General features: G+C 42.2%; 1 protein-coding gene across 1 annotated transcript in view; it reads right to left on the bottom strand.

The window, feature by feature from the left end:
• Mpp7 (membrane palmitoylated protein 7) overlaps window positions 1–22586 on the bottom strand; it is an 88906-nt gene extending 66320 nt beyond the window's left edge. The window contains exons 1-9 of the mRNA XM_032885218.1: window positions 22554–22586; window positions 21574–21651; window positions 18878–18958; window positions 9894–10025; window positions 8726–8807; window positions 7710–7795; window positions 6581–6655; window positions 6242–6438; window positions 5754–5818 (exon numbers count right to left, since the gene is read on the bottom strand). Of these exons, the coding sequence (XP_032741109.1) occupies window positions 5754–5818; window positions 6242–6438; window positions 6581–6655; window positions 7710–7795; window positions 8726–8807; window positions 9894–10025; window positions 18878–18958; window positions 21574–21651; window positions 22554–22586 (829 nt within the window). The remainder of the gene's footprint in view (window positions 1–5753; window positions 5819–6241; window positions 6439–6580; window positions 6656–7709; window positions 7796–8725; window positions 8808–9893; window positions 10026–18877; window positions 18959–21573; window positions 21652–22553) is intronic.
• Between the last annotated feature and the right edge of the window lie 502 nt (window positions 22587–23088).

Raw genomic sequence — 23088 nt, 5'->3', positions numbered from 1 at the left:
GGGAAGGCTAGCACCTGCCCCGTGTTATCAGGATTCTAAGGTTCCTGGCTTCAAGCATGGGAAAAAGAGGAAAAGGAAGCTATGAAACTACAGAGGATGGACTGCACAGGCTAGAGGGGAGGATGCCATGAGCTGTGCATGGCAGAACTGTAGCCACCTCAGCAAGGTGGCACTGCTTTCCTAAATCCCCTGAGCTCTCTGATTGCAGCCTTCAGGAAGTGTGGCTAATCCATGACCACAGAGCAGCCTCCTGACCATGGGCAGACGCATCCTCATGACATGATACTGGCTCTCCATGAAGAACTGGCGTGGAACCCTTCAAACCTGGGGTTGTTACAGAAGAGACACCATCAGCTGTGCACAGAATGTACTGCATCAGCACTGTGAGAACACCTGGCTATACAATCCACAGCCTCGCTCATTAATACCTCTTCCCACGAAGCTGGGACCTGTGGAATCTTGCTAGCAGATCACTGAAGGGGAGGGTATCACGGCTTAAACCCGGGATGCCAAAGGCCCATACTGCCAAGCTCTGGAAGTAGAAGCTGTAAAAGAGAGCCTAGTGGGAGGGCTCCTGGACCCCAGAGTCATTTGCATGAAGGGGACAGAAGAACCCTCTTCCTCTTTGTCCTTTAAACACCCTAGCTAGGACATAAACATCTTTGCTCCGCATGCAACCAAGTCATGACTGGCTCCCGGCCAGACGAAAAACAAGGAGGTAGAGGGACGATGGACTGGACCCTCTAAATCTGTGAGCCAGAACCACGGCTTTCTCTTTATGAAGATGATCAACACAGGTATTTATTTAGGTATTAGAAAACTCACATAATGGAAAATACCCAGAGTCTTTTAAATTCATATTTTAAATCATGTGTCTCTGTGGGCATGTGCATGTGAATGCACGTGTCTGAGGAGGTCATGAGTGTCAGATTCCTCTGGAGCTGTTGATACAGGTAGTGAGCTTCCTGACATAGGTGGGGGAACTGAACTTGGTGCTTCTACACTACCGCTGACCAATCTCTCTAGCCCCTGTCATGCACTATTTAAAACTGTGTTTCCATTCATAACAAATGCTACCGACACTAAGAAAATGCTTGACAAAGTTTTAGATACACGGAATTTTTAACAGCATGAAAAATCTGCTTCTGAATTGATGCTATGGGTGTAAACACTAAACACGCCCTGAACACATCGAAGGTGGCATTAAGAAGGTGTATGCTCAAGGGAAATTCTCTATTACAACAACATGTGGGTTTGAATACCGGCACCGCATTCAGGAAATGACACGGTTTTACTGTGCTAAAACTCTGTCGCTGAATGTGATGGATTTATTATGCCCATCAATCCATAATGAGCAAGTCCTACCTGCTTTCAATGGATTCACCTCATCTGAACTTAAATATTTCCTTTTGTGTCTACAAGCCCCAAATCACAATTAGGTAAAATGAAAGGTTTTGTGATTTTTGTTTTGTTCTAAGTCTTAAAATGTCAAAAAATTTTGCACATTTTTTTTTATCTTATGCCAAGAATTCCATAGAGCTATTTTTAAAGTGAAGAACTGAAGTTAATATTATCCAGTTTGCTGTAATGAGAACTATTGAGGTATTTGTACTTTGATACCTGCGAAGGGAAATTAGGTACTAAAAATAGAAACCATACTTTGATATTCTGCTGTAAAATACTTGATATGAAACAGAAGTTTCCCTATCATCCTCTACAAAGGCCATAGATACAGAATCAGAATTATATTATATCTGGATACAATTAGGACGGCCATTCTTAGCTACCATGACTATGTTTCTAGAGAAAAGGACTTAACAATATTTCAACTAAAGAAACTTGGATGACCTTTTTACAAAATGAACTGAGATATGGGGACATAGCTCAGTGGTAGAGCATTTGCTTGCAAACACAAGGTCCTGGGTTTCATCCACAGCATGGGTCTGCATGTGAGTAGAGGGAGTTGATATATTATACTTATACATGCAAATGAAGCACAAAATAAGTTATGCCAACAGAAGAATTACAGGCTGCCAAGACTCCACCGCCAACCACTCGCATGTGCTACTAGGGACACTTACCCAAATGTAGAACTTAAGCTGTTGCCTCTTGATGTCATATCAAAGAAGGCCCATTGGACATCTATCTCTGTCCTTCTGTCTATGTTACCAGTACAGAGTTATTATAAAAAACAGTGGGAAGTTTTTCTATACTGTTTTTATTGTTTAAACAAATTTTCAAAATGGGGAGGAGGCAGAGAGCGGGAGGATCTCCGTATCAAGCTCCCAGTACTTTCATTGTAAGGGTTATTAGGTTTCAGGAATGGGTAAGGAGCAAACACTTGGTTAAGAAGCCTGATTTCTGCATACTATTGATATCTCTTGGTTGGTAAGCGATGGATCCACCATCAAAGGTAAAGTAACTCACACAAACACTCAGGGGAGAGCTCATCAGTATCAATACTATTTTTCAAACAGTTACATTTTATTTTCATTGGCACTTGGAACAAGACTTTAGCACAGAGACAAACACAAATACAACACTACTAGAATTTACCTTCTTTCGCATTCCATCTTGATACTAACCAAGTCACTGTGGGTTCTAGAATTATCGTCCAAGGATTTTTCCCGTGATTATGACATACTTAAGAATCAAATAAGAAGTAACATTACAGTGCCACAAGCACAGAGTGATAAGAGGTGACAAAGTGATTTCATGTGTCATTACACCCAGACATTTAGTACTTCAGTGTAGGCTGTACTTCTCTGGGTCTCAAGCACACTTAAAATTTTAGGTTAAAAAAAAAAAACATTTAGGGGTTGGGGATTTAGCTCAGTGGTAGAACGCTTGCCTAGGAAGCGCAAGGCCCTGGGTTCGGTCCCCAGCTCTGAAAAAAAGAACCAAAAAAAAAAAAAAAAATTTAGGAACTGTGGATATAACTTAGCCAATAGAGTGTTTTACAACACGCACAGCACCCTGGGTTCCATGCCCACACTTCCTAAGGTAATCATGTGGTACGGTCACCTCTATTCCCAGAACTCAGGAAGAGGAGGCAGGAGATCAGGAGTTCAAGACTATCTTTGGCGGCAGAGAAAGTCCAAACCTAGACCCTAGCTCAGAATTCTTGTTTCCTTAATTGTATTTTTTTTCATAGTTACAAATCACTACTTCTAAGGTCTCTTTTTTAAAAGATGTATTTTTGTGGATGTGCGTATGTCTGTGTGCATATCTATGGGTGTCCAAGAAGAACTTGTTGGACCTGATGCTGGAGTAAGGGGCAGCTGGGAGCTGTAGGGTGTGCTCAGAACCGAAGCTGGTCCTCTGCAAGAGCAGCACATGTCCGCTGACCTCATCAATTACTTTTCTTCCAGCATTTCACATCATTTCGATCAACATTTTTTTTCTTCCCAGAACTGTCCTGAAACTTGGAAAAGGTTGTGACAATCGGGCTTTCTCATTCTAAAACTCTACTCAGCACATGAACAGGCAGTCCTAACAAAGTTCTGCTTGGAGAAAAAAGAACAATAGAGTTTAACATGTTTCTAAATTCAAAGCTAATGCAACCATTTCTGTAGACAATTGCCACAGGAATTTCAAGCAGAACTTCAAACTTGGAGAATAAAAGACACTAGCTTTCCTCAAGAGTCACAGAGACCTATTCTCTATGAGAAACGCTATTTTTAAGTAGATGCCGATGGTTTATTTAGATAATCTTGGGCAGATTTTCCATCTCTTAGTGAGTAACACATTTCTTAGTGAATAAAAATCAAGGTCCAAAAGAAGGGAAATTCAGAACAGTGGTTGTAATCTCAGCACTGGGGAGGCCGAGACAGAAGGCCCTCAAGGTTGATGTCACACTGGGCCACACTGTGAGACCCGGGCTCAAAAACCCAAGAAGACTGGGGGAAGGAAAGAAAGAAAGGGAAGAAGAAAAAGGGCAGGAAGTGAAGTCACGTTTGTCTCCTTCTTGTTTTGTACGCTGAGACTGGAAGCCCAAGCGGAGAGCTGGGCAGCTAAGTGTTTTACTGGGCAGGTAAGAGCTCTGCCACACAAGTGTGCTCCTGGGGCATTTGAATGGGAATCAGAAATGAAATCAACCAACCAAACAAATGAATTAAGAGGGTAATGTGGTAAAGATACCTCTTGAATAAATACTTAAAAGGTCCAAATATTTAAATATTAACATAAAAATGAAATGATGCCAAACAATGGACAAAAAGCCTCCATTACATCTTATGCTTACACCAACACTCTAAACACATGTGCACACACACATACACACACACAGGCACACACACACAGGTACACAGGCACAGGCACACACACACAGGCACACACACAGGCGCACACATACAGGCACACACACACACACACAGGCACACACACACTCAAAGCCACACACATCTATACTAAGTTGAAAGAACAATTAAAAAGCTATCCCTTCTACATATTTCTTTGAAAAAAACATATACTTAGTCCATTTTCAAAAAAGTGGGAATTCCTAACTACCTCAAACGATATGGTTCTAAGCTGCCTACAGTTCAAAGATGAGTACATTTTTCAAATTTGAGTGTAGTCTCATTTCCCTCAATGTTTAGTGGCATATTTCACCTGGAAAGTACTGAATATATTCCAACCACTCGAACTCCCCACCAACGTACAGGCTTAGTTCCTCAAAGACGGAAGAGCTAACTATCAAAGGTCACCTCACTTAGAAACAAGGCAGCATCGAGCTTCAGGCTTTCTGACCTCTCAGAACTCCACATGCATTAGGAGAGTGTCTCCCCCAGCCCAACTGAACAGCAGCAAAAAGCAAGCAGGCTTTGATGCAGCTGTGTGTGCCCCACACTGGCTTGTGTGAGATTTACTCTCAGCTGTAGCTTGGCTTTCTTACTACGTGATTCCTGGGCTGTAAGTGTCTACAAACTGAAGGAAATAACAGGAGATGTGAAAAACGCAGCAATACTAAAAACAGATGTTGGGATAAAATTTCAGGGCCATTCATTTGTTCCTTTCGCTTTTTAACATGCAATCTCTATGATTTTTTTTAAAGGAGGGAGGGTCCGGGTTTTTTTCTTTTTTTCTTTTTTTTCCTCTTAAAATGCCCAGACACATGAAACATTTACAGAGATGAAGTGTATGAGATGGAAACTTGAGGGGGTGAAAGAGGGAAATAAAGAAAAGCAGAGGGGAGGATGAACTAAAAGAAAAAGTGTCCCAAGCCCTCTCTCCTTCCGTAGTTCTACACAATCCTTCTTCTTACTTTCATTTTCTTCCATCTGGTCTGGTAGGAACTCTGCACATGAGATGACGTTCACAGTTGTGATTTATAAATAAAAAGGTTTAAGAAGCATGGTTGTTCTTAGGCACAAATGCTTTTGTGCCCAGGAAAATGATAGGCTTATTCTGTCACTGAGTTTTTACTGAGAAATATTTACCCCAAACGCCCTGGTTTGGGGGTGGGGGGAATGGGGTTGTGCTGTAGGCTCTACGTATGCAGTCTGTAAGTGTTGAAAGTTACTGATGACTGTCTCGGACAGCGAGTCGCATATTACATTGAGCAATCTACCACATTTTTTTTTCTTGCAAAGATATCACGTTACTGTGAATTACCTCTGTGTTGGGTTTCTGAGAAATGATGGCCCAAGAGCTACTGCAGGACACCACGACCCCTCCTCCCCAGGGCACCTGCTTTAATAGTCAAAAACCAACAGCAGGATCAGGTTACTGTGCATTCTTATTAACAAACTTACATGATTTCCTGTTGGAAAGTTTCAGAGGCTGAACTACTATTTCTGGTCGTCTCAGAGCCAGTCTCCTGGGGGAAGAAAAGGTCAATGTGCCTATCAACTTTCAGCCCAGGTTCAAGGTTAACACAGCACCAAAATATAAAATTCATAAGGATGATCTTGAAGAAACCTAAGATGATCACTCCAAATGAACTAAATCTGCTATTTTAAATGACCCGCCTTTCCTGAAGGACTCCATTCCATCTATCCCTGCAGCACAAACCCAGATATTAATGTGTGAGCGTCTGCTGGTTTCATAGCAGAACCCCATATTACTTTTGGTCATTACTCATAGAGCTAGACAAAACAGAGCTCCAAATGCAAACCCGAGGGGTAACAGGTTCACAGGCAGGGTTTAAAGCTCATTTTTATCATAACTACGCAACAGTGATACCCTGCAGGAGGCAGAAAGTCATTTGAAGAAAGGTCACTGTGCTACGCTGGCGGCTCACCGTTCCTGGAAGTGCTTCGAGGGAATCAGGCCCGCTCTGGGGTTGGCGTCACCTTCATGCTTAGCCTGCCACCACGTCGCATCATCTTGGCTCATAATCTGAAGAATGTCACCCTTCCTGAAAGACAGGCCTGCCTCTTTACATGGGATCGCCTTGTCCTCCTTAGGATCATAGTCAAAGAGGGCTTTGATAAATATCTGGGAAGGAGGGAAAAACAGAAGAGGTAAATGTGTCCGTCTGCATTCTCGCAACTTAGATGTAAGAAATGGGACTTTTCAAAGTAGATTAAAAAAAAAATAACATTAAATCCCTCACCCAAACAATATTTTAAAGACTCACCTTGCCCTCTTTAGAAGGTATCTCCTCTTTGGTGCTGGGTATTATCTTAAATGTAATTGCTCCCTGGGACTGACTCTGGTATCGGGGATCAAAGAAAAGGTCATTGCTGGAGGTAAGGAGAACATACAACAGATGGGTACAGAGCTAAACACATCTAGGAATTTAAAGTCTTGGTATTCTCCTCAGAAGAAGCCAGAAAACTATGTCTGTAGAAATCCCGGAAACACGAGAAAGCTCTAAAGTGTGTCACGTCACCTCAAGGTCACATGTCCACTTTTCAACCTGTGCATTTAAGATATTACTACATCTACTGCCATCCATGGTACATTAGTCAAAACAGACACAGGCACACAATAGGAACGAGGCTCGAAGTGAGCACAATGGTCAGTCACCAGAACAGCTGACACAAGGATGAGATCCTGGCATTTACGCATCGGCCTCCACAGTTGGCGAAATAAAAACCTGAGACCGGGTACTGTCCTTCCTGTGGTTATGACTATGAGCGAGATTTGCCTGGAAGCAATATGCACTAGAAAATAACTAAGCACAGCAGGTTGGTTCTCTTCTGGTAGTAAGGGAAACAGCTGTATAACAAATCCACTGAAAGATTTAAAGACAGACTGAGTGTCTACTCCCATTTAATTAAAACGGTAATTCCATGGCCCACAGATACTTGCTGATTGCCTCAGACCAAGGCAGACCTTGTTGGTGGACATTTATAAAGGCATCTGTTGGAGGTCCTCAGTCATCTTTCTATTGCTGTAGGTTTGTAATTTTTGTATAGAAAGAGGCAGTCTCCATCTCAGCCCTAAACCTGAAGACTTAACAATTCCTATGCTCAAAACAGTTTCATTGGAGTTTTAACACTGTGAGAATGGGGCAGAAAGAGCCTCACACAAGCAGTTCGGCGCCATGTTGACAATGATCAGAAACTCCACAGTAATGACCTCATTCCACCCTCACAGCACGTCAGCAGGTCGTTACTTCTGCCTACATTCACTTGGTACAGGAGCATATTGACGCTAAACACAGATGCATTTCTAAGTATGAGGTCAGCACTGTGAATCTGAAGGGCTGAATTCAAGTCAGGCTGAGAAACCTTGGATTTACAGAAAAGGTAACAGCTTACCAAAATCTGTATTATTTCCTCGGGCCTCTTATCTTCCACTGGGATCCCATTCACTTCCCTCAGCTCATCGCCCACATGAATAAGACCTGACAAATACAAAACCCAGTAAGTGAGTAGAGCCACACAACACTGTGACTTGTGACTGTGCCCAACATTCCACCGGCGGCCGCTCCTCAAAGTGACGTCAGTGCCCAAAGGAGGCCTTCACACCTCATGCGTGTTGATTCTACATGTCTCTGGTGATAACTATTGCACAAGCAGATAACAGGACCATGGTCTCTATCTAGAAATGCTAATGACCGATACCTTAGAAAGTAACACATTTTTATTACTCACTGTTTTTATTGGGTACGACTGTGTACATGTCATGCATATCATGTTTGCATGTATGTACACAGACCAGCGGTCGTCAAATCTGGCATTGTAACTTAAGAGGGAAACTATCTAGTGTCTGAGAATGGATCTCCTACTGGCCTGGAATACACCAAGGTCTGGTTATGCTAGTTGGTCTCTAGAACGCTCCAGAACTGAGATGATACACTCATGCCACCATACTTGGATTTTAATGTGTATGTTGTTGATCAAACCTAGTCCTCATACTTGTATGACAAACATTTTTCTAACTAAGCTATTCTCCCACGACCTAAAATTTGTAAATTCATTTTAAAAACTGCATGCACTAACTAGTATTCATTTTTCATATCAGAAGGAGTAAAATGGGTCATACTATAACTGGTAGGTGAGGGCTCTATTTCTGTGGTAGAAACACCTGACTAGAATGGCCAAGACAACAGGCTTGACCTCACCACTGTGGAGAAACCTGTGGAAGACTGTATAAGCTAAGACCACAGAGGTCGATTCATCTACCGTTTATTTGTATGGTGTCTACATTTCAACATAGTGGGAAACATCTTATTCTTGGTTCTGCTATATTGGATCAAAAGACTGTTACCCACTTAATTACTCTCAGAACCCAATACAACTTGTTCGTCTTCAATGACCAAAGACGCTCTCACCACTTCTATCTGCAGCTCCTCCCCGCATGATTCGGGCCACGGTGATTGCTCCGGTCTGCTCATCTTTTTTAATGGTAGCACCCTTTCATGGAAAACAAAACAAACAAAAAAAAATGGTGGAAGAAGAAAAAAGGCATTTATGGGAAGATCTGTGAACTGGGCTGTACGACAGAGGTGTAAGATAACTCTTACCTGGAAAAACTAGAGACTACTACAAAGAGGAACAAGTCAGGGGAGCAGGCAAGCCAACTGTCCTTTGGATACTCCCTAGAGTGTACGATCTCAAGCTACATGCCACTCAGTGCTTCAGCACAGTTAAGGATTCTAAAACTCTTAAATCTCTTCCAACTCACGCAAACCATTTTTTTCTTTAAGCTATCCATCTTAGATCGATTTACTTTTGGAACACTTGCTCGATTCATTTTGTCCTTGTAATATATTCCATGAGAGGAGGCTGGCAAGGTGGCTCAGTGGTTAAAAGTATGGGGTACTCTTACAGAAGACCCGGGTTCAATCCCCAGCACCTACATGGTGGTTCACAACCAGCTGGACACAGACATACATCATGAAAACAAAATATCCCTTTGGATACTCTGGGTTTTCTTGTTTTGTTCTGTTCTGTGTTTCCTGAGATTCATAACAGAGTTCACCCAGGGCTCCAAGGATTAGGACATGACTTCTTTGGGTGCAAATGCGGCATTATTCTACCAGTCCCAGGTCCCTTGCTGCGGGGCTTAACACCACAGGAATTCGAATGCCAAAATAAACAGCTCTATTTATATTGTCAAATGTTAGATGCCAGGTTAATTTCTCTTCAGTATTTTAAAATAAATCAGTGTTCCAGAATAGCCCAAAGCACCATTTTCAACTGCATCATTTAATTTCCAATCAGGCATACTTGGCTACGTGCTAAACTTTCTCTTACGCATGTCAGTAGGTTATATTTCAAGATTATTGCTATTAAAAAGCAACAGAATGCCTATTACTTTATTTGGATTTTCTTAGTTATTCTAAGTCATATCCTCTGGATGCAGACGTCCCATTTACTTGTAAGGTGTAGGGACCCAGAAGAAGCATATCTTAAAGAGAAGTACAAATACTCTAAGCTCATGTGATTTGGCTCCCTGTGAGATATACTCATGTCTGAAGACGAAATGCAAAGTCTCACCAGGGGCTCTCTGTTCTTAACCAGGCGGATGATTTTCACAGAGTCTTCCTCGTCATCAATATCATCAGGCATGGGAGGCAATACAGGATCGTAACTCTTTTGAGCCACAGTATCGTGCACTGACAGCAAAGCCTGTAAAACGAAAGGTTCATGAAGAATTCATCAGATATGAAACATTGAAGTACAAATAAACACAAAGCAGCATTGTGCTATTGGCATGTTAATTGTAAAGAAACCATTCGAGGCTGGGTGTCTTCGGCTCAGGCAGTCGGGCGAGGCGGTCCTGGAAGGCAGACCTACTCCATTGGACCTGCACCTCCACTTCCAGTACCACTGACATCTGGCATCAATCTGCATTAAATTTGTTCTAACCGTATATACTCTAGTAATCCCTGTAGGGTAACAGCAGGGGCAAAGGTCTTGGGTATTCCTTTTGGAAAAAATGAGGACACAGACACATTGCTGATGAGCCAACAGAGGCTTGAGATACTGCCCATGTTTCTTTAAAATTGAAAAACACTTTTATATATATGTCTGTGTAACATACATGCATGTATTCACGTTTGTGCATATGTATGTGAGCACACACAGGCCATGGCTTCATTTGTGTGCATTGTGGAGGCCTGAGGTTAATGTCAGGTGTCTTCCTTGATCCCTGTCCACTGTATGTATGGAAGGCAGGGCTTTTCCCTGAACCCAGAGATGAGCAATGCTTCAGCGAGGCTGGCCAGACAGCTTCCTGGGTGATCTCTAATTTCTTTGAGTTGGGATTAGAGGTAGCTGCCACACCCTTTTATAACATGTTTTGATCTAAACTCTGGTCTTCAGAGTCATATGACACTGAGACATATGGGTGTTTACAATATATGTATATGTGTATATATATTTATATATACCCCCCCTCAGTTGTAGATGTAACTCAGTGCTTGTTCAGTGTCTATGAAAGCCTGAGATGGCTCTCAAACATTGTATGAACCAAGTGTGGTGGTATATGTCTATAATCCCAGCACCCAGGGGCTAGAGGCATGAAAATCAGACATTCAAGGTCATCTTCCATATATAATGAGTTTATACATAATATTCCCTCCTCCCTCTCGTGTGCATGTGTGTTTGTATACATTTTCCTCCTGTCAACAGAGAATTAGTCAGTTCCACTATTCACTGGTTTCTGACTTTTTTTGTGTAATGGGTACATATAAAGAATAAAAGTATTTCATAACATTGTGACATATAGATCAATGAGGGGAGAAAATGCTGGAACTCTGCATGTCCTACTTCAGATTAATGCATCTGAGAGGTCTCGCTTGCTGCACTGCCCATACCTGACTCTAGCAAGAGGCCCAGGGATCCTGTTCTCCTCTTCCCTCCAGTCAGAACATCCAGTTCATAGCTTATTAAAAATACTTCCCAAATATATTCAAAACCTATTTCCATCTTTCTAATCTAACTCAAAGCCGAGCAAACTATACCACCTGTTTCTGTGAAGTTTGATGGCAGCTATCATACTATTGGGTCCCTGCACTGTCTATGGTTTCTGTCATGCTACAACACCAAGGATAAGATGGGACAGACTCTGCGTCACCACTGCCATGCCTACAGAAGGTACTGTAATAGCTTCTCTATGAGTCTATCACTTCCTTCTTTCTGCATCTTAAGTAATTCCTTTACATAGAGGCCTGGCCAAAACAACCACGACAGAAGGATGCTGCTTGGTTGTTTTAAATGGTGTGTTTGCTTTTATTATTTTATTTTTATTTTGAATGTGTTTGTGTGTGTGATGAGTGTGTGTACAGACATATACTAACACACAGCACACTTGTGGAAGTTAGGACAACATGTGCTGTCAGTCACGGCCCTCCACTGTGCTGGAGAGGGACTCGTTCTCTGGTGGGTGTGCATACCAATCCAGCTGGCCCACCAGCTTCTGAATGCTTCTGTCTGCAACACACTACCAAGCCTGGCTTCACACGGGTCCCAGGGGTATAAGCATTTAAACGCCAAGCTATATCCCAGCCCCATTCCTGGGTTTCTTGGCCTCAGCATTGTATTTGCCTAGGCTTACATTAGAAATACATAATTGTACTTGCATTATATTTGATATTTTACACCATTTCATTGCTGATACCAGCTATCAATAAATCAGAAGCTCTGGGACGGCAAGATGGTATCGATTTTTAAATTAAACAATTTAAATAACTCTCACATGTGCACCAACTGTCCTTTGCATCTCAGAGGATTGAGTTCGAGAACCACATTAATCTCAAAGTTGTCAGATGCTCGCGAGGGACATAAAACACTGTGAGATATGCACAAGTGTATGTGCACCTACACAGGCTTAAAACACCCCTAGATTCCTTCTACTCAGCACAACTGTTGTATTGTACTATTTAGTAGATGGTGACAAAAATTAACTTTTGTATGTATACGGTACAGGTTCAGCATTTTTCAAATAGATTCAACCAGGGCTTGGTGGAATGTGCCTCTAAAACTTTGACTTAACTTTTCTCCTCTCTCCCTCTCCCTCCCCCCACCCTCTCCTCTCCTAATACCTAGCTTCAAATATTTCATTTAGCAACAGGAAAAAGATGAACACAGCCTGCACAGCCTGCAAAAACCTCTGCAGCTTGCACAGGGCAAGAACAGCTCCTGGTTTTCACTGCCCGGAATCCTCATGACTGGGGAGGGTTACCTGAAATATAGCATTTTAAAAAATAACACCAAGATTAAAAGCTGGCACATGCTAACTGAATGAAAAGAAAATGTAAACCAGGGGGGAATGGAAAAACAAAGTAAACCTCAGAGAACCAAAACTCATCTCATCCAAGTAACTTAATTGTATGACAGAAAAAGAATCACAGGTATTGCCTATAAGAACACTACTGTACTTAATATTAAACACACTCGACTACAGATCAATCAAAACTTACCGGGCATGTCAAAGAAAGCATTACTCATAAGGATGAAAGAAAAATGAAGCACCAGAACAAAATTCTGAAATTACTCAGAGGTATAACAGCTAAAAACAAGTCAAGGGTATTGTCTTAGTCAGTGTTCCATTGCTATGGAGAGACACCATGACCAAGGCAACTCTTACAAAGGCAAACGTTTAATGCTGCTGGCTTATAGTTACAGAAGTTCAGTCCACTATCATCATGGCGAGAAGCAAGGCACCATGCAGGCTGACTTGATGCTAGAAGAACCATCTTGATTCAAACGCAGCTAGGAGGAACCTGTCTTCCCCAGACAGCCAGGAGGGGCGTCTCTTCCACACTGCATGGGGCTTGAGCCTTGGCGCCCTCAAAGCCTGACTACACAGTGGCACACTTCCTCCAAACAAGGCCGCACCTATTCCTACAAGGCCAGATCTCCTAACGGTGCCACTTCCCATGGGCCACGCATATTCAAATCACATGTATTAAAAGCTATTACTGCAGGTCAGGGAGATGGCTCAATAGGTAAAATTAAGTTTGATGACCTCAGGATCCCCAGGGCCCACATGAAAACAGGTGAGGTGGTGAGTATCTAATCCCCATTTGCAATCCCCATAAACCCCTGGGGAAGACAGCAGAATCACCCAGATGCTTATGGGTTTGCTAGCCTGGTGCATGCTGTGAATCATCAGAAACAAGCAAGACTCCATCTCGAAATCTCCATATGTGAGACTACACACATACACACCACCACACACATGTATACCATATGATAGGTACATAAAGAGAAAATAATTCTGCAGAAGATAAAGCAATGTAAGCTATCCAAAATGAAGCAAGAATAAAAATATATTAAGGGGCTAAAGAGATGGCTCGGCAGTTAAGAGCGTGGGTTGCTCTCCCAGAGGACCTAGGTTTACTTCCCAGTACCTGCTTGATGACTCACAACTGTGACTCCAGTCCCAGGGCACATGCCCCAGGGCCACCAGAGAACATGATACACATATATGCAGACAAAATGGAATAACAGGTTAAGTGTCGGATGTTAAATAGCCTAAAATAGGTACTCAGACTCTCTGAAGAAGTATGACTATTTTTCAGAAAGTATGGAAAAAAAAGTTCCAAATTTAGTGAAAAAATAATAAACTCACATGTTCATGAAGGTCAAGTACCTGAATACATGTAAAGAAACACTAAATAAAACTGCTGAAAACATGACAAAATTCTAAAATCATGTGCCAGGGAAAAAAAACCCAAAACACATAAAACACATAAAAGGTTGATGATGGATGTGACTTCCATCAGCCAAAAAATAACACAGAGCAGCAGTGTGGCACCTTTAAAATATCTAAAAGGACACTGAAGCTAGCGTTCTATCCCCAGCGAAATACCTCACAGCAGAGAAGACTCTCAGTAAGATGGAGCTTTTAGTGAATCAGCAGCCGGCCTCCCTTGGAGGAAGCGAATGCTCTACCCAGAGCAGGGAAGGACCAGTGTGAAATGCTCACTCTGTCTCAGTGTCAGCCACACCCGGCACTGAGAACAACAGACGACTCGTGAAAACATGTTGAAATGCTACAATATTGTAGGTAATATTAACAACGCCAGCTACTTATTTTGGGGGCGGGGGCGGACTTGTTTCTATGTCTAAATTCAAATACGAGTTTGCAGATTTCAAGTTCGTCACTCTCAACAGCTTTGCTTGAGGAATATTGCAGCTTAGCAACGTTTTGTACTTTGGACAATGAGAAGGCATTTGGCACTCCATTTTCCTGCTTTCACTGATGTGATTTTATTCTTCAACATAAAGAGCTTCCTCTCAAAAGACAGAACTGAGGTAAAAATTGTGTTTCCATGCGCCATAACCATAACCACCAATCACAGCTGATGGGTTTGCCTGCTGCTCAGAGAAGCGTCTACAGGAAATTGAACACCGGACCTGTAATTCGCCACTGCTGTGGACCCCTGGAGTCAGCTCTAGGCCCGAGTGTCTATCAGGTGCACAGAATTAAACGCCTCTCATCAGGAAGAATAGATCCAGAAGGAAGCTCAACTTTTCCTCCAGCCTCCTTTAATGAAGTCTATCCGTTCTTCAGGTCTAGGCTGAGAGTAATTTCTGGTAAGTAAATGTTCTGGAAAGCTTAAGACAAATCTTTACTTTTTATTTTAGTTTTTTTTTTTAATCTGCCCAATTTCCCCTGACACCCTAAATTATAATGCCATGTTCTAGAGTGGGTAGCACATTACTGCTTTACCAACATGAGCACCAGGATGATGTAGACTAATTCGCCCTTACTGGAGCTGTGTGTGGATGTTTGTATCCACTAATGACTGCCTTTGTTGGCCTAGCGCTCGGTGCTCAGCCGTGAGCAAAGCAGAAAACATTGGGCATAATCTTTAGTTAATGCTGCCAAAGAACAAACTATTCCCTCACTATGAAAAGCTCACAGCCATAGGCCACAGGAGAAAGAGCGAGCACTCTTCAGGAAGTGAGAGGTTACAAAAGGCAAGATGAACCAGGGTACAGTCATAGGCTATAAATGAGAGAACATGAATAAAAAGTTTAATTATATGTGCAAATTAAAAAGAATGTCAAGGAGCTGGGGGAAGGCTTCGTGAATATAGGCTGTGCAAGAATGAGGACCCCAATGTGTCCTGAGAGCCCAAGCCAACTAGACAGGTTGGTGGGTGTCTAATTACAGCGCTCCAATAGCAAGTGTGGAAGTAGAATCAGGAATCAGGTAGCGTGCTCTACAAAGCCGTGAGACTATCCTGACCTTTACACACATGGACATGCACACACAAGTACGCACGTACACACATGCACAGATGCACACAAAGAAAAGACTTACAGAACGTACTACAAAACAATAAAAATTCCCAGCGCTGACTAGTTTTCACTGACTCTGCATTACTTGAAATTCCCCGCGCTGTAAGCACAGTGCTTAGAGACAGAAGTAAGCAACCAACGCTTCCCTTACTAAAAAGTGCACATCTAAGCCATTTGCACAGCATATTCATCATGCTTTAAAAAGTGTGCGAGTGCATGTGCGTGTGCGTGCGTGTGTGTGTGTGTGTGTGTATGTGCATGTGCGTGTGTGTGCGTGTGTCTGTTTTTAGGTATCAACCCCCAACCGCAAAGACACTAAGGCAAAATACTCTTCTACTGAACTACACCTCTAACCCTCACTAATATCTCTGTGGTTCGTTATATATACCTTGAATCTATTAGGAATTCATTGTAATACGGATTTTTCTTACTTTTTGCCTCTGATTATGCATTCATCCCAACAATATGTGCTAGGTTATGCCTTAAGCATGACTCGTGGCCCACCTTGACCAGGGCCACAGCAGTTGCTCTCGAGTCCTGACAGACACAGCTGGCTCTCCTCTGCAGTAGGGCTAGCGCTGTCTCACTGCACTCCACACAAGGGGCTGCCTGTCACTTTGCTACTTGCCTCCTTGTCGAGGACTTCCCCTCCACTCAGAATGAGATCCAAATTTCTTAACATGCTTACAGCTAGGGTGGTCTTATCGTTCCGCTCCTCTTGTGACGGCAGCACTGGAACTGCAGGCCACACAGGGCCAGCTCAGCTCCTTGCTTCACAACCTCTTTAGAAAGATTTTGTGTACTATTCAACTTCACCCTCCACCCCCAACCTACTATGCTCATCTCTGCCCGCTTCTGTCTACCCCACACCCAAAGCCACTCCCATATTTATTTCACTTACTGCTTCCAAGCCAAACTGGCATTTCCTACCGTCTTCACTATCCAAACAGATCCTCTACAAGTTCTATCCAGATAATCTGGCACAAATCTGGCACTGAGTAGACATTTAAGAAAGAATAGATAAAGATCCATCTCATTTTGTTGGCAAGTTACTAAATATAAGCTATAAAACCTGCCCCCCAAAAAGGTGGCAGACCTGTGAGGTCTAAATATTGTTATTCTATAGTGACCATGTATTTGATTGAATAAATCTTGAAATGTTGGGGGGGGGACCCCTTGGTGTGTCTGGAGTACATCTTAGGCCTCCCCTCCGTACTGTCAATGAAGTAATTCAAACAGAACAGCAGTGTAAAATTAAGTAATTTCCTTTATCCACTAAAACTTTAAGAAGTGTTTACATTGCATCAGAACTGCATATGCAGATTCTACATTCTACTTATCTTGCTTTCCAAGATTTAAGGACTGAGTGGTTACATTCTTAAAAACCTAAAATTATTTTAAAGGCAATCTTTTGAGAAGAATTATCCACAAAGGTAACATTCAAGAGTTGGTAGCTATGTAAATCCCTTCAAGGAGACCAATGTCAAACATTAAGACATCAAAAGAAAGACTCTTGTCACAAGGCTGGCTGGCCCCCGAGCAACCCACTCACTGAAATACCATGACTGGCTCCTGTTTGCTCTCCATATGCACTTCTTGAGCATGCAACTGTCATGCTAACCTTGCATCCAGGATTTGATCATGTTGCTACATAAACATAAAAACTAAATAGATCATCCACTAACGTATTTTCCACATGGTGAAGTTTAACAATTCGATCACTATGAAGTTTTATCTAATTGATATCACAATGCCATTGGTAACACTTGACTCTTAAAACAAATGTCATTTTCCATCCAGAATGATGTCTGTATTGTTAGCTAACTGCTCTTCAAACACTATTGGATAGAATAGCAAAATACTTTATTTTTTTCATCTGAAACACTGTGTTCAGCTCAGTACTTTTGAAACAAACTATTGTCTTGCTAAGGAATTTAACTGGCTTCTCACAGCTCACCTCACTCTGCCATGGCTGATGAAAATTAATAATAGGCAGTATGAAACCAGATATAGCAATCTTCAGAGTACTGTCTGACTGCAATTTCCTTCCCAAAGCATGCTAATTCCAAGCAACATTTTCTCCAATGTTACTGTGCTTTGGAACTCAAGTTTAACTCCTCAACCATTACGAATCGTTACGCCTCACGGTGCTATTTAGAGTCCACTCACTCATTCCAGGCATGTGCTCAGACATTCTCTCTAGGGATTAGACATCATACTCTATGGATATTTTACTTCCACTCTGATTCATCACTATCTTTTTTAAAGTGTAAATTTAAGAGCAAGTACAGCATGACCCCAAAAGACATTTCTCCCAGAGGGGGGTAAAATCAGGGTTTTCCTACTTGGAGAAGTTGGTGGTGGGCAATCAACATGATCAAAATCCATCTTATGAAATTCTCAAGGAATAAAATAATATTTAAAAATAAAGCCCACGCAATATCCTATGATTATCAGTAATCATCGTAAAATAACCCTTTGTTTAATTATGGGGTCCAGGTGAGATAGCAATGTATATATAAGGGCAGCGGTGTCCAGTGCAAATGTTTGCATCACAGGACTTGACGAAATCAAATTCTGTAAATTCAGACCTCAGACCAAGAGCAGGAAAACCATGAATCACCTTCTCTAGCTGCATCCCATGTAGAGGAAAGATAAGTGATCAAACCAGGGAAGAGCGAAAACAAGAGACCCAAGCTCTGGCTACTACTGTCTTGCAAGCTTATATTTGAGAACTGCTCTACTCTAACAGGGGATGGGATCCTGAAACAGAAATCAGTATGAAGGACAGGAAGTGGGGATGCGAAGTGAGGAGGAACAGAGATGCTAAAATCCTCCTCCCGTAAAGTTGATAATAAAGTACCTATTATCAATTAGCTGTGGGGAATAATCCATGCCGAAATGTGTGCTGGGCCTCTGTTCTGCACCTACTAGATCAAATGAATTCACCATGTCAATGAAAACCTAACTTTCAAAGCAAATCACACTTGTCAACTCTGACTGTGGCTTGCCATTACAGTCCTGTCCTGTTAAAGGCTTCATCACTACTCTTAAGTACGTAGTACCCGAGGATCAGTTCTTTCTCCTTGATATGGTTTGGGGTGTTGGGATCGCACACTATTTGAGTGAGCCTGCCCCTGAATATGGAGGCATGAAGCACCTTGCCCACAGGTCCCTGGAGCACCGTTGAGAAGACAGACACCATGGCCCCATGGTGTTCTCACCTTCACATTGGGTTTGGACAGCAGTTTCAACAGCTCTCTGATCTCACTGTTTGGTGGCTTGTTCTGGAGCTCGTCAGCCAGCTGCAAGGGAATTACATCAACATGAGTAACAGAGTGCAGAATGCCGTAAGGTTCACTGTGTCACGACTGAATGTTTGCTTTCCAGAGCTACAGGATAAGTCAGCAGGAACGAAGCAGGCCATCAATCTGTGTTCTTCTCTCCGGGCTAGGCTGAGTGCAACTGGAGTAATCCCGTCAGCCAATTCACCTTCTGATTTACTGCCAGGAGGGCAAATCCCAGCACTTCATCTCTGTGAATGGTCTTCTGCGCACAGACAAAGGGCCATTTGTAAAAAGGACTGGATCAGCTTTGACAGTGTACAAAAAAAAAAAGAGAGAAAGACAGCTCCTGGATGAGGTGGTGAAACTCGCAGGGCTTCCAGAAACCCACAGTAGCTATGCTGTTCAGAGCTGGGGTAAAAAAGACCTTAAACGCTCCTAACAGGGTCAATGGCCTGTAGCTTCTATTATGCGTCTGTACACAGTCTACAAAGTCTATTAAATAGGAGCCAAGTTCACCAAGAACCCAGAACTATTCAGCAACTACTCTGGTACCAAAACACAGCAGTATTTTACTCTAACCATCAAGGATGCCTACATGTTGGTTTAAAAGACTGAAATTTGACATCACTCATGTTCTACACTAAAAAAATATGGAATGCTCTCGCTGCAAAAACGTATGTTGAGGTGGCAGACAAGCAAACTGCCCTGAGATGATTCTTATGAAATGTGCATGTGTGTACAGGGGTACTAACCACATCCCATAATATATAAATTCCCATTTGCCAACTATAAACAAGGTAAATGTAAAAGAGAAAAAACTTCCTAGCAAGATTTCTAATCAATTTTATGCTATAAGAATGCACACACACACACAGTTAAGAAGAGATAATTATGAACTATATGATTACATGTGTGTGTGTGTGTGTGTGTGTGTGTGTGTGTGTGTGTATTCATTCATGTTCTCTTCTTAAAACACCACACGGAACTCCATTAGTCTCCACTGTCTTCCCCACGCTGGCAGGACACAATGGTGGAGAGGTACAATATACAAGAAGGCAAAATCAGAGAAAATTGATAGATTCATCCTATGTCAAACCTGCTTTCATTTTATTAAGATACAAATTTTAACCTACACAGATAGCTCTTTTCTCACTACATGCATGTGTTTTAACATTTAAATACATCATTCTGGTAAATTAAATTCTGTAGTTTATAACTACACAGATTCTAATGTGTCTATTTGTGGAGCTTCTGAACCTTGAACCCATGTGTCACATGGTCGGGGCACACTCTCACATTAAATGATATTCCCTGTCTTGAATTCTGTTTGTTTGTTTGTTTGTTTGTTTGAAAAACAATCGAAAGGAAAATCGGGGGCTGAAGAGACGGCTTAGCAGTGAAGAGTGTCTATTATTCTTCCAACAGACCTGAGCTTGGTTCCCAGCATACAATTGCTTCTCTAGGAGATCCAACATCCTCTTCTGGTACACACACACACACACACACACACACACACACACACACACACACTCACACAGACAGACAGACACACATAAATCTTTAAAGGAAATTTCAATAATTTGCTTGGGAGGGGGTCATTAGTTTCCACATAAACATTTCTAAGACCTCTCTGAGGTCTATGTTTTGATGCTGGCTTTTAAGGCTCTTATAAGCTGTAATTGCAGCAACTCACAGGACTATCTTTATACCTTTATTCCCCCTTTAAATGTCTGAGTTCTGTGTTGCACAAGTATGTTTTTCGTGGGACAGGTGGTAAAACACACTCATGTCCACAGAGATCACAAAAGGGATGCCTTTATCTTACATATTAGGATATAAAGTCAATTGGAAGACAGTTGACTTGTTTATTTTACTGGGGCCCCCACACTCTACAGCACTGAGTTATGGTTTGCTCTATGGCAACAGGAGCACAACTGAAGAGCAGGAAAGAAGCTGCAGTAGTCGCTCCACACATCAACCCATTCGTTGTCGAGCTCCGCGCCCTTACAGTTTATCCAGGTGGGTTCTCTATTCATCTGCGTCTGAGAGTTAACAGTGGGAATCAGCAAGTGAGTTCCCCTTCCAAAGGCTTAAAATAAAATTATAGAGACAGGAAATTAACTACTCCATCAATGCCAAATGCTTCTTACATTTATTCTTTGGTTATAAAGGCAATTTGGAATGGTCTAATGTCTATAAATCATGACTATACTCTAGAATTCATTTTCAAAACAATCCTGCCCTTTATGGATTTAATATGCCCAATTTCTATCCTAGTATCTGTCATTTTTTTTTGTACTGTCAGCAATGTAACTATCTCATTTGTCTTTATTTCTCCAAAGCATTCCCCTTGTGTGAACCGCACAGAACACTGATGCCAGGCAGTTTTTCTCCTCACAGAATTTGAAGCCTACAATTTCTATTATGCAGACACCAAGGCATAATATCAGGGTACTTCCATGCACAATTTTAGAAAAAGCACACGTGTGGTGATGACGGAGATTTGGGAAACATTCACAACTTCTTCTCGTTTTCACTCAAAGGATCGCACACATCTATCTGCAGTGGGGTGGGTCCCACTCAGGGCAGCGACACAGGTGATACATCCTGCAAACCCAGAAAGGCATACTCACGTCATCAGCCAAAGCTGCTGCACCATGGAGAATGGGCACCGGACTCTGCTTCTCATAATAGTGAAGTTTCTCATGGATCTGGAAGAAAATGAAAGTGGTATGAATTCACCTGCTGGCAAAGTGTCAGATACTTAAACACTTTCACTATTGTGAACAGAATCACAGCTCTCAATCATCTTCAAGTCATGCGTTCGAATCAACCGAAAGACGGCAGACTTGAGTATGCGATCCATCAATTGCTACCGAGGGTCAAATGGCAAAGCCATCTTCAGACAAAACACATAAAAATGCTAAGTCTTTGTTTCTCATCCTCAACAGAAGCCACTGTTTGAAAGCTATACTGCCTCAAGATTACAAGTATGCTTTGTAGCTTAGGCTCCCACAAAACAACAACAACAACAGCAGCAGCAGCAGCTATGAACAAAGCAAAGCAGTAAATAGCAGCCCCGTTCTGACAGACGGGTCTGTAGAAGCTGCAAAGGGGGGATTCAGGCTCTGGGAGCTGCCAAAGCCAAGCACACATGCACCGCACCCAGTACGCTGTTCCAACAACTTGCTTTGTTACCCCACCCCCCACCCACCCAATTATGGTCGCTTCTGAAATTCAGAGCTCAAAGAAATCAAGGCTTTCTTTTGACCACAGACATCATCCCTAGATTAAATAACACCACTCCCCAGGCTGTAAAACAGCATCAAGTTCACCTGCTGGCCAAGCAGCAGCTACTTAAATACTTTCACTATTGTGAACAGAATCGCATCTGCAAAACAAGTAAATGATATTAAAAAGTAAAAATAACCCTTTCCATGTCCCATCATGGCCTAAGAAACACGAGCAAGAATGTATTTTAAAGCAGTATCAGGCAAATCGAGTTTCGTTCAAAGGATCTGGGCTAGAGACATGGCTCAGCACTTAAGAGTGCATGACGCTCTTGCACAGGGGACTCAAGTTCAAATCCCACCACTCATACCAGGCATCTTACCTGTAACCCCAGCTCCAACCCCTCTGCCCCCATGGCTCCACCATACGCACGTCCCACAGACACATACCCACACATTTAGACGTAATTAAAATAATATAATCTTTAGAATCTTTAAAATGCATTATGGTATAGTAAGTAAATCCTTCTTTGACCAATGTGAGACATTACCACCCTTATTTATGCTTCCTCCTTAGCATTTAAAATACCTGAGAACTTACATTAGTCTATCCTTACTTACAATTAAGCCTGTGCTAGTCCTGCTGGGACTAGATGTCCCAGGGTTGGGTGGTACCCAAGGGGGTATCCTCCTTCTCTGAGGAGAAGAGGAGGGTGCAATGGTGGGGGGAGACTTGTAAGGGTGGGACTGGGAGGAGAGGAGGAAGGGGGGTTGGGATAGGAATTTAAATGAATAAAAAATAAATTATTGAAGGAAAAAAAAAAAGAAAACCATCCTTTGCTGTGTTAAAAAAGTGTGTCACCATCCCCCATTAAGTATAGTCAAAGCTAGCCAAGCGTTTGTAAGAATCTGCAAGAG

The sequence above is a fragment of the Rattus rattus genome, chromosome 14 (assembly GCF_011064425.1).
Source record: "Rattus rattus isolate New Zealand chromosome 14, Rrattus_CSIRO_v1, whole genome shotgun sequence".
Lineage (NCBI taxonomy): Eukaryota > Metazoa > Chordata > Mammalia > Rodentia > Muridae > Rattus > Rattus rattus.
Note: the sequence above shows the minus strand (reverse complement) of the source record. Positions and strands in the feature narration are given on the sequence as shown.